This window comes from Loxodonta africana, chromosome 17 (genome assembly GCF_030014295.1).
Source record: "Loxodonta africana isolate mLoxAfr1 chromosome 17, mLoxAfr1.hap2, whole genome shotgun sequence".
Taxonomy (NCBI): domain Eukaryota; kingdom Metazoa; phylum Chordata; class Mammalia; order Proboscidea; family Elephantidae; genus Loxodonta; species Loxodonta africana.
This window is the reverse complement of record NC_087358.1, coordinates 72,777,608-72,789,917: the sequence shown is the minus strand read 5'-3', so window position 1 is coordinate 72,789,917 and position 12,310 is coordinate 72,777,608. Positions and strand designations below refer to the sequence as shown.

Sequence of the window (12,310 nt, the reverse complement as noted above, 5' to 3'; positions counted from 1 at the left end):
TTTGGCCAAACCACTGAGAGCCATAAAGTTAACCATCCTAGTTCTTTTTCCAAATGTGTAACTTTACAGCATGGATTCTTACAGAACAAGAAATTAACTCTTTTCTACTTGCAAACCCCTCGGAGCCTCTGATCTTTCTGAGAGTGAATATGCCCATGGTCATTTGGTCATAGACCAAACAGTTAGAAACCTCACTAAGGCTTCCTGGTACCAATTAGCCAGCCACCCCCTGGAGTATGGGCAGAAGTTGCATGGTACGGTAGAAAGTTTCATTTGCTGTTCTATCATTAATTTGAACCTTAACTTCTCTGAGCCTCAGCTTTCTCCTCTTTAAGATAGAGATAATACCTGCCATATAGAGTTGTTTGGGGATTAGGGATAACATAACGTTCCTAACATAGAAGGTGAGACACTGGTGGTTCAGTGGTAGAATTCTCACTGAGTTCAGTTCCCAGCTGATGCACCTCAGTGAGCTACCACTCATCTATCAGTGAGGCTTGAATGTTGCTATGATGCTGAACAGGTTTCAGTGGATCCACTTCCAAAAATCAGCTAATGAAAAACATATGAATCAAAATGGTCTGATCCACAACCAATCATGGGGATGGAACAGGACTAGACAGCATTTCCTGCCATTGTGCATGGGGTTGCCATGAGTTGGGGCTGACTTGATGGCAGCCAACAACAACAAAAAAATAGAGTAGCCAAAACCATGGTAGTGTTGATCTTTATGTGATTGGAAGGGGAGGCTGGGATAGAGTCCTGTGTGATATAATGGGTAAGTACTATTGCTTTACAGAGCCTCTAAGCAGAATTTAAACAACTTGCATTCATTGGGAAAACATGTTTTGTTTTTAATTAGGAGATGAATGCGCCATCGTTTCGTGTGGAGAAAGGAGCAGACGGGAAAATGCTTCTTCATTACTACTCTGATAGAAGTGGTCTGTGTCACATTGTACCAGGTATGGGAATGGCTGAACCAGACTCAGAGCCATGTGGCCTTTAGGGTGAGGAAAGCATTCCTATATTCTCTAGGGTGGCCAGTAGCCGGCTGGGAGAAGGGACTTAAAACTCTATCTCTTATGAAGTCTGACTCACTGCCATCTTGACCATTATTCTCAAAGTCTTTGAGCCTTTAGAATAAGTTTCCAAAGTGCCAACAGAAAGAATAGTTTTTGTTTCTCTCCCAACATTTTTAGTGTTATGCTGGTTTTTACGTAATCCTGCCCACCATCTGTCTGTCAGTTGGTCGTACTGGGGTGCCTTGAGGGTTGCTACAATGCTGGAAGCTATGCCACCAGTATTTCAAACAGCATCGTGATCACCCATGGTTTCAGCAGAGTTTCCAAATGAAGACAGACTAGGAAGAAAAGCCTGGAGATCAACTCAGAAAATTAGCCAGTGGAAACCTTATGTACCACAACAGAATAGTGTCCCACGTAGTGCTTGAAGATGAGCCCCTAGACTGGAATGCAGTACATACTAGCTGCAACAATGGACTCAAACATACCAACAATCATGAAGATGGCGCAGGACCAGCCAGCATTTTGTTCTGTTGTACAGAGTGTCACCATGAGTCAGAGCTGACTCGACAGCAACAACAACAAAGCAATAATTCAGCATATATTATTTAATATCAACTGTTTTTGTATTCAGTGTTATAGAAAAGGTGTCTTTCCATTTTTCACAGAGCCTCACACCACCACCTTAAATGGCTGAATGATATTCCGTATTGTAATTATCCTAACTAGTCCTCTATCGTACAACTTTTAGTTGGCGGTAATCTTTTGCTATCACTAAACAATGCTGGCATGAACATCTTCATGCATGCTTTCCCCATGCTTTAGATTATAGCCCTGGGATAGATTCCCAGATGAACACTTTTTAACGCTTTTATAACGAAATTTGCTTACAAAACCATGAGTTTGTTCATTTGTTTGTTCAATGAGTTAACTGCCTTCCTAAAATAAACAAGCAAATGAACAGGTGCTAAATAAGAGATTAGAGCAGCAGGGATATTTTTGGCACCCAGACATATATAACTTAAATCTCTACATATTTTCATTTTATTGACCTGTCTGTCATATGCTGCCTGTCTTGAGGCAGGGCCCTGGCTTGATAAACTGTGTAATGCTTGTCAGAAGTTGTATAACTTGATCATCTTATGATTTTTGCCATCACTCACCAATAGGTGTCCTTCTGCTGCAGGTATCATTAAGGCTGTGGCCCAGGACTTCTTTGACATTGATGTAAACATGGAAATACTTGACATAAATGAAGAGGAGGAGAGGACAGGGAAAAAGGAGCACATTGTGTTTCTGGTTGTGCAGAAGACATACAGACAGATGAGAAGAGCAAATCCAGGCAGGTCACAAGAAGGCCAGGACGTCCAGAGAGACCAAGAGGTACTGCGTTTGCTGTTGTTCAGAAAGCACTGTTCTCCCTAAGTGGAGCCAGCAGTCTTAGAACAATCTATGCAAAGAACAGAGTCAATGGACTTTCCAATAACAGGGTTAAGGAAGAGGTTCTAAACCTCAGCACCAGTGACATTTTGGACCAGGTAATTTTTTGTTGTGGAAAACTGTCCTTTGCATTGTAGCATATTTAGCAGCATCCCTGGCCTCTACCCACTAGATGCCAGTAGCACTTTCCCTCACCCCTGCTGTCTTCAAGCATTACCAAATATCCCCCTAGGAAGGGGGAAAAATCACCTTTGGTTAACAACTACTGGGTTAAGGTGATTTGCTGTATCAGTCAGTTTTCTCCAGGGAAACAAACCCAATAGGATAGATAGATAAACCGAGAAAACCAAACCTGTTGCTGTGGAGTCAATTCTGACTCATAGTGACCCTATAGGACAGAGTAGAACTGCCCCACAGGGGTTCCAAGGAGCAGCTGGAGGATTCGAACTGGTGACCTTTTGGTTAGTAGCTGAATTCTTAACCACTGTGCCACCAGGGCTTCCAGATAGAGAGAAAGATAGATAGATACACAGAGAGAGAGACACACAGATTGACTGAAGGAATTGGCTTACATTATTGTGGGATCTGAAAATCTGTGGGCAGACCAGCAGACTGAAAACTGAAGTAAGAGTTGATGTTGCAGTCTTGAGTCCAAAATCCACAGGACAGACTGATGGGCTAGATACTCAGGCAGGATTTCTATGTTACAGTGTTGTGACAGAATTCCTTCTTCTCTGGGAATCAAACCTCAGTTTTTGTTCTTAAGGCCTTCAGCTGATTGCATGAGGCCCCCCCACATTATCAAGGGGAATCTCTTTTACTTAAAGTCAACCGATGGTAAATGCTAAACACATCTAGAAAATACCTTCCCAGCAACATTTGGGTTAGTGTTTGGCCAAACAACTGGACACCATAGGCCAGCCAACTTGACATGTAAAATTAATCTTCACACCTGGATACACACTGAGAGACTTTCTGGGATGTACCTTAGCCGGAAAGGTTTTCACCTACAAAAATACCAGTATAAAAGGTTTGAAATTTGGGCCTCGTGGCTTATTTCGCAATTCCTCTAAAATAAATCGGGCTTTCAAGTCCTCAGAGCCCACTTTCACAGCTGGGGCGAGTCAGGGCTCTGGAGTCAATGCGAGATCCTGTGCTTGTCCGCCTCCACCTCAACTCTAAGGGTGAATGTTAGTATCCGTTTTAAAACCAGCCACTTGCCATCTGGTTGATTCCGACTCATGGTGACCCCATATGTGTCAGAGTAGAACTGTGCTCTACTGAGTTTTCATCGGCTCAGTTTTTAGATCATCAGGACTTTCTTCTGAAGTGCTTCTGGGTAGACTCAAACCTCTAGCCTTTCAGTTAGCAGCTGAGCATTTTTACCGTTTGTACTACCCAGGGACTGTACTACCTGTTTAGGGGCCACATAGGTTAGGTGAGCAACTCTTTGTGCCCACAAAACATGCGCAAATGTCCAGATAAGTCTGTGATTCCTGGAGCACAGGGTGTTTGTATCTCAGAGCATTCAAAGTTTATCTCAGAGTCTGTTCACAGGCAGAATCTTCAACCAAGGAAGAGATGTCATGTGCGATTATCCTGCCAGATATCATCCGAGCTCTCGAGATTTTGATGAAGTTCTTGCTGCCTTTGGCGGATGACCAGCATGAGAATTAATTAAAGTCTGAGGGCTTCTGAAGTCTTGGTAGAATTGACCTCACAAGCCCTCACCTGTTTCTCTGCCACCGGTCCAAGGACAAAGTGTTTCCCCATTAAGCTGGGCCCGAAACAGGAAACGTGGGGCTTACACACCTCCTTCTCCTCTGCCCTCTGCAGGCCCTTGAGACAGCTTTTCTTAGAATGAAGGAGAAGTATCTGAGCGTATGTCTTTGTCCCATGAAGAAATCTCGCTGGGATATTGTGAGAAGCATAGTCATGTTTGGAAAAGGTGACTGGGCTCTTCTCCCACCCTTAGCTTCTAGTTTGGAATGGTTGCTGTTGTTCCACTGGCCAGAGGGATGGCGTGGTTCTTGGGGGGTGGCAGCAGTGCTCACACATGGGGCAGGATCCTCTAGGAGCGTGCAGTCTCTCAGTTCCGTGGATCTTGGACCTGGTGGGCATGGTTTTTAACTTTAACCATTTTATGGTTTGTGGAACATACAGTATCTCATCCACTTTTTATGCCTCTGGAGTTCTTCAGAAGGATACTTTTCCTGCTAAAAGTATTTGCTTCCCTCCAGTGGGGACTTGTGTAACGGTGAAAGGCAAAACAAACGTTCGTTGAAGCAAAATAGCTGGGGTATTAGGAAAAACCAGAGGTGCCCCATATACTCAAATGGAAGGCACCCCAAAGACTGGTGGGCCAGGTGGGCTCCCACAATGATTATTTTCACATGATATTTCTCAAAATCTATACCACCAACGAAAATTTTAAACACACTCAATAACTCAATATGCATTCCATTACTGAAAACAAAAGGCATCAACAAAAACTTCAAAGCAGAAAATAACTGGGTTTTGAAAGGGTTAAAACACTCTGTCCCTGAACCAGTGGCAGCAAAACAGGGTGAGGGTCTTGCCCCCTTTATTCAAGTGAGTGACCTAGAGACACTGCCCCCTATAATCAGGGAAAGTGAGATCAGTCCCAGTTGGTGACTGTGTTGAAGAGAAGGTTGATTACTGAAGTATTATCCAGAACAATGAATTTTCCCCAGCTCCTTCTAGATTTAGGCCTTCTTGAATGGGAAGCACTTCTGGCCTGGAAGTCTGTGGTAGTAACTGTGGTCAACCAGTACACAAACGACACTGGCCTAAGAGCCAGGAAAGCAGATTTCTCAAGCTGTGTGACTTTACAGAAGACACCACAGTCGCTTGTCCTCCATCTTCCCATCTGCAAAATGAAGGCAGTAGGCTCTGGGAAACATATGGCCTTGTTACATTTTCCTCCTCTAGAGGCCTATTGGCAGACGTTTGAGCCACTTTAGTACATTTTGGCATTGTGGCAGATACTGGTGTAGCAGCCTAAAACACAAGGACATTGGTCTGCGCCACATTTGAGTGTTGACAGCCATTCGTGTGAGGGGATGCTTCCCAGAGGAATGATTGTGTGAAATTTTGTGTCTTTTGGCTTCTGTGAAGCAAGATAAGGCTTGCAAGTATGTTTACTATTTCCTTTGTGTTATTGGAAAGGTACAGTTACAGCATTCGAAAGTATTCAAATAAATGAGTTATTTTTGAGGTGAGAACAGTTCGTGATGCACTTCCTGGGTGACGGTACGGATATGTACCACGTGTGTGATGTACTTCTTGGGACGTGGTACCGATGCGGCCCGCTCTAAATCAAACCGATAACAATTATATGCAGCAAGTGTGATGTTTATTTAGTATTCCGTGTGTATTTTTGAAAAGTTGAATAAGACAGTTTATGGCTCAAGTGTCACCAGGAAGTGGGTTGCACTTCTTGGGCGGTGGTACCGACACGTGCTGTGATTGTGATGTGCTTCATGGAATATGGTGGCTCTAGGGTCTGCTTGCAATTGGCACCCCGTTTTTTCAAATAATAAAAGACTACCAACAAACAATGATTCTGCATCCATCCCATTAGTGAAAACTCATGGCATCACCAAAAAAAATTAAAAAAAAAAATTCACCCATGAAAGGGTTAAGGACCCCAGAAGCGCAGAGCACTCTGCCTCCTGATGAGCACCAAAAGCCTGAGTTAGCATAAGGGCCCTGGTCCTCTGGGAAAAGGGGGGCTGGCAGGGCTGGCTCCTCCTAGTGCCCTGATGGGTCTTGATGACTTGCATCTGGGAGAAGGTCTGCAGGGCTCAGAGGCTGCATTTGGAGTCTTCAAGCCAAGTCAAACATGCAATTGACATCCTTTGTCTAGGAGATTTTCATATCAAAAAGGCTCCATTTCGAATCTCTCCCCCTGCCAAATAGGGCTGTTGGTTAAATTTTCATGTGCCACCCAAAACTGTCAGTCTCAAATGCTCCATGGCAAATGTCCCTGACGCGGGGCTGGGGGCACACGCTTCGCTCTGCTCACTCATTGTCTGGCTGTCAAGGTTTCAATGCTGCCTCTGTTTTCCTGGAGAGGCATACTCAATTGGCCCAGAAGCTCTTCAGCGCTGGGCAGAAACTTGGCAGGGGGCAGGAGGGCTTCTCAACCTGGTAGCAAGTTTTCTGTTTGTTTTAATTTGGAAGAAGAATTGCTGTGGCCATCTGGAGACGCGGAGGGAGCCTGTGCTAAAGGGAGTGTATTACACTTTGCCCGTGAAACACAAATAATATCCCGAGCTTTGCTTTGTGTTAGGGTGGAGCAGTTGCCTCTCATCAGAACGTTCCTTTTTTCTACATCCAGGGCATCTCATGAACACCTTTGAGATGGTTTATCCTGAGAGACTCTGGATTGAAGAGAAAACATTCTGCAATGCCTTTCCTTTCCACATTGTGTTTGATGAGTCGGTAAGCTTGAGGTTGGGGATAGGCTCGTGAACGGAGAATGTTCCCTAGTCTTTTGTGGCGAGTGGGGAAGCTCAAGTGTCTCAAAGTTCCCAGGGCTTGAGAGATGAGACTTTAGCCTGGCAGGACCACTAACTTCTTTTCATTGTAGCATCCTCCAGAAACCAGAGTGCAGGATCTTCTTGGTAAGTGGAATCCCCAGGTGGTGCAAACAGCTTACACAGTGGGCTACTGACAGAAAGGTTGGTAGTTCAAGTCCACCAGGAGGTGTCTAAAAAGAGAGGCCTGGGGATCTACTTCTTAAAAATCAGCCCCTGAAAACCCTGTGGAACACAGTTCTACTCTGACACACATGGGATCGCCATGAATCAGAATCGACTTGATGGCAACTGGTTTCTTCTCTGTAAGTATAAAAGGGAGGAACACCAAGGGGTTCAAACCATCACAAAGTTTGCCATTAGGGGAAAAGGAAATGCCACTGAAATTTACTTCAGAAAGAGACAACAAAATGCTAGTAGTAAGAGTAGGGTGGAATTCTAAACCTGACCCCCTGTCATCATTGTGGCCACTGTGGAATGTCCCAGTTCCACACTTTTGCATGATTTGCATGGTGAAGGTGGGGAAGAGGTCTGTGCCACCTCATGTCCCTATTCTGGGGGATCAGAGAATGCCCATTTAAGTTTGATCTTCATGAATGTACTTGGATGAAATATATGCCAACTGAGCTGATGTTTAAATCATTTAAAGGTTAGTTAGGCAAAAGAAGTTTGGTCAAAAACATCCATTAAAGTGCCTGCAGCATTGTGATTTTCTTTGACATCGATTTGAACCCATAGATATATTAAATCACACCTACCGGTGACTGCTGGGTAGAGCGTCTATGAAAGGTACTCTTTTGAGGGTAGTCTCTGCGCACCAAGAGTTTATGATTTAACTGAGGAAAACAAACGCTGCCCACATGAAACAAGTAGGGAATTATAAAGCAGTGCACCTTGACTTTTCCTCAGCTCCACAGGCGTTCTTATCCTTGCTACTATTAGTATTTTTAATTCTGGACCATTTTTTAAAAAATCTCTTTTTAAGTTGTAGGCACAGAATGACAGAAAATGTAACGATACTTATTCCAAACGGTTAGGTTGATTTCTATAGTGTAGCAGGAGTCCCCATGGTGAGTGAAGTTGCGGGTTCCTGGACAACTGCACCAGCATCAGGCACTTTACGTAAAGGACGCACATTACTAATATTTCTTTCTCCTTTCCGCTCCCTGGAGGTATCAGTGAAAGGGGTCTCCCTGCCTCCAAGATGGGGTCCTTTACTCACGCCTGGGTGGTAGTTCCAACGCTCCAGAACCTGCTAGTCTGTGTTACTAGGTAACTGTACAGGGAGAGAGAGTTCTGTTTCATAGAGCCCAGGGAAGGCTATTAGCCCAATCGAGAGTGTTAGCCTCGTTTCTTGTTAGTCAGAAATATGCTTCTGGGTATTCCCATACTCTTCTTTTCTCTTTCAGAGATTAGCTGCAGGTTTGATTTTTTAAAATATTTGTTACTTCCATAGCATTTATTCCATTACCACCCCCCCGCCCACCTCCACTCCACCCCATGTCCAGAATGTTGTTTCTCAGGGAAAGTCTCTGGTGTAGGTTGCCTTCTAATCCCCAGTCTTGCATCTGTCCTCTGTGGATAGCTGAGGGTCAAGCAAGCCGGAGTGAACATCCAGAAGTATGTCCCAGGACTCCTAACCCAGAAGATTCGAGTAGACGAGCATTTCTGCATCGTTCATCCCCAAGTTACCTTCAACATCTTCAGCATCTGCAAGTTTAGCAACAGTCAATTTGTCTTGAAAACACGACGAAAAATGATGCCTGAAGTGTGGAAAACAAAGCCCATGCTCAAACTCCGAGGTGCTAAATCACCCCTTTCCCATGGTTCTCTGCCTGTGTGGGAAATTGGCCAGCAAGGGGAGAGACAGTTTTCCAATTTCCTTTAAAAAATTACATAAAATGCAGGGAAGGGACTATATTGAGAACAGTCGCTTTTTTTCCAACATTTCCATTCGGCCCAATCTGCAAACAGTATATGTTACTTCCTCAGCCATTTCTGGTTTATGTATAAACGTGCTGAGTTATGTAATTCTGGTCTCTGTTTCAAAAATTTCCAGAATGCGTGTGTTACTATTGGTGTTGACTTAATGTCTGTCCTTTACATAGCAACATACATGGCATACCCGGCCGACTGGTCACATGACACATGTTTGCGCTGTCCTTCCATTAGACTGATGGTTGGGTGTTCCAGGCAAAGCTGTGGGAGACATCTGGGAGGAGGAAAATGACAAGCTCTGGGAACCCCAAGTCAGTGGCAGACGGGAGTGATGACGGGAGACGAAGTTGCAAGATAAAGAGCTTGAACTCTGTCTGGAGTTGGAGGCACGCTTAAGTGCCCTTCATGGTCAGATTTGAATGATCACTCAGGAGGCATGTGGGCAGTCCCTGGTGGCACAGATGGTTAAGCACTCAGCTACTAACCCAAAAGTTGGAGGCTCAAATCTACCCAGAGGTGCCTCGGAAAAAAAGCCTGGAGATCTACTTCCAAAAAGCCACAGCTCTCGAGGGCACTGGGTTTTTTTTATTGAGAACCCTATGGAGCACAGTTTTACTCTGACATCCGCAAGGTCACCATGAACTGGAGTCAACTCAATGGCTACTGGCTTTGGTTTTTGGTTTAGTCTGCCCCTGGCACCGTGTTCTTGACAGTTTTGCTATGCTGCCTCCTTAGGGAGACACAGCAGCACATTTGCTGGCAATGTGATCAGCACATCTATCCTCCTTGCTCCTCTTGGCCTCCTACACATCCTTTCACTCCCTAAAGATCCTGAAATAGTTACTATATCTTGCTTGGTAGTTATTTCCCCAGATTAATCTGTAAAGGAGTTTGCCTTTGGCCATGGTAACTTGTCAGCTATCTAGAGATTGCTTATCTCAACTGAGCAACAACAACAAAACCAAACTTCTTGCCTGTTGAGTCGATTCCAATTCATAGCAACCCCATGTGTTACAGACTAGAGCTGCTCCGTAGGGTTTTCTCAGCTGTAATCTTTACGGAAGCAATTAGAGGGAAAAAGAAATGACACTAAAATTCCCTTCATAAAGAGACAAGAGAATAGAGTTGTTGCCTTTCTTCTGAGGAACCTCTAGGTGGGTTCCAGCTGCCGACCTTTAGCTTGGCAGCCACTCAGGGACTTTGTGAAACCAAGTACGCACTAAGGCTCACGCGCTTTATTCCGGGTAGACTTCTTCAAGCCTGCCCTCAGAATCTATCTATTTTCATTTAAACCAAATGTTTTTGAATAAAGACAAACCTGTTTATCTGGTTCTCAAGCCCACGGCTGACTCGCTGGAGTAGGTCTGGAGGGTGGATAAAGGACAGCAGTCCATCTACTGACACGTCCACACAGGAAGATCACCAAGAGCCTGTCAGATGGGAAGAGTTAGAAAAATTAAACAAACACAAAACAAAAATCTCGTAAAAACAAAAATACGCCCTAAATATTCCCCTGGCTTTATTATACATAACACAACAGAGGGACAGATACTGAGTATCTTGATGTTGAGTCATTGATAAAAGTTTAAATATGTTAAGCATATGTACTGTGTTTAAGAATGCAAGAAAAGCATATGTTTTAGATAATTCTCGAAAAAAAGTGGTTAAAACTCTAACCAAAACCAAACCAAATCCATTGGCACTGAATAGATTCTGACTCATGGCAACCCCAGGTGTATCAGAGTAGAAATGTGCTCCACAGGGTTTTTAGTGGCTGACTTCTTGGAAGCAGAGCGCCAGGCCTTTCTTCCATGGCACTACTGGGTGGGTTGGAACCATCAACCTTTTGATTAGTATCCAAGGGCAAACCATGTGTGCCACCCAGGGACCTTAATATGCTAACACTTGTTGCGTAGAGTTCCCTGGTGAAGTTCCTTCTTGGTGACCTACTCTCTTGTGGCTTTTCCCTCCTGATGGAAAGGCCAGATGATCTGGATGGAGTCCATGCGGTGCATGGTATACATGTGCTCACCGAAGCTGCGCAGCCTGCAGGAGCTGGAGGAGCGCAAGATGCACCTTTCTGACATCGCACCCCACGACGCCACCAGGGATCTCATCCTCCTGAACCAGCAGCGGCTGGCTGAGATCGAGCTGTCCAACCAGCTAGAGAGGAAGAAGGAGGAGCTGCGGGTCCTCTCCAAGCACCTGGCCTTAGAAAAGAAGAAAACGGAGACCTTGCTGTACGCCATGCTGCCTGAACACGTGGCCAACCAGCTGAAGGAGGGCAAAAAGGTCGCTGCAGGTATGGCAGGCCTTCCCTTCCCGGGGGCCCCGGAGCAGGGCACAGTGTGCTTTAGTGGTTAGGGACACAGGCTTTGAAGCCAGCCAGCTCTGAGTTTGAATTCTGGCTCTGTTACTTGTAGCTACATGACCTTTGGCTAAGTACCCGACCTGCATGTCTTCAGTTTTCCTCTCTCTAAACTGAGAATAATAAAAATAATACAGGAGTGACATATGGATTAAATTAAAATGTATATCAACTGCAGACACATATATTAGGTTCTCTAAGGATTTTAAGGAGCTTTTTTTTTTTTTTTTTAGTGGCACAGTCATCACTATGAGTTGGAATCGACTTGACAGCAGTGGGTTTGATATGGCTTTTTTTTGGTGGCATTCAGCTGCTAACTGAAAGGTTGGCAGTTCAAACCCACCAGCCACTCTGTGGAAGAAAAGACCTGGCGATCTGCTGCCCGTAAAGATTGTTGTTGTTGTTAGGTCCTGTGGAGTTGGTTCTGACTCACAGCGACCCTATGCACAACAGAACATAACACTGCCTGGCTGTGCGCCATCCTCACAATGGTTGTTATCTTTGAGCCCATTTTTACACATTACAGCCTTGGAAACCCTACAAGGCAGTTCTATTTTGTCCTGTAGGGTTGCTATGAGTCAGAATCAACTCAATGGCTCACAACAACAACAACAAAGGATTTAAAGGTGTGTCCTGAGGCTTGTCTCATTGCCCAGTGACCATGAGAAGGGCTCTTAGCTATGGCAGTTGACATACAGGGCGGCTCTGAGGGCCATTCTGGGAGAGCAGCTACTTCTGGAGGGCGAGAGGCCATGCTCGCTCGGAACTGGCCGTTTGTCGTGGGCTTGTGTTTGTCAGCAGACCTGCCTGTATGAGGAGCGCAGCACCTGAGCTGGGACTTGAGGCTGACTTTCAGCAAGCGAAGAAGGGCAAGGCTTTCCAGGCGAAGGGGATAGCAAGAGCAAAGGGCAAGTCCGTGTGAAAATACACATGGCAGTGTCCTAGGACACAGGGTGCGTGGAAAAGTGGTATCTGATGAG

General features: G+C 45.0%; 1 protein-coding gene across 1 annotated transcript in view; it reads left to right on the top strand.

The window, feature by feature from the left end:
- The window catches only part of LOC100676051 (guanylate cyclase soluble subunit beta-2-like), a 43,232-nt gene that overhangs the window by 18,218 nt on the left and 12,704 nt on the right, over positions 1 to 12,310 (top strand). Inside the window, exons 3-8 of the mRNA XM_023551228.1 lie at positions 863 to 962; positions 2,209 to 2,405; positions 4,299 to 4,410; positions 6,826 to 6,929; positions 8,610 to 8,826; positions 10,944 to 11,264. Coding sequence (XP_023406996.1) covers positions 863 to 962; positions 2,209 to 2,405; positions 4,299 to 4,410; positions 6,826 to 6,929; positions 8,610 to 8,826; positions 10,944 to 11,264 — 1,051 coding nt within the window. The remainder of the gene's footprint in view (positions 1 to 862; positions 963 to 2,208; positions 2,406 to 4,298; positions 4,411 to 6,825; positions 6,930 to 8,609; positions 8,827 to 10,943; positions 11,265 to 12,310) is intronic.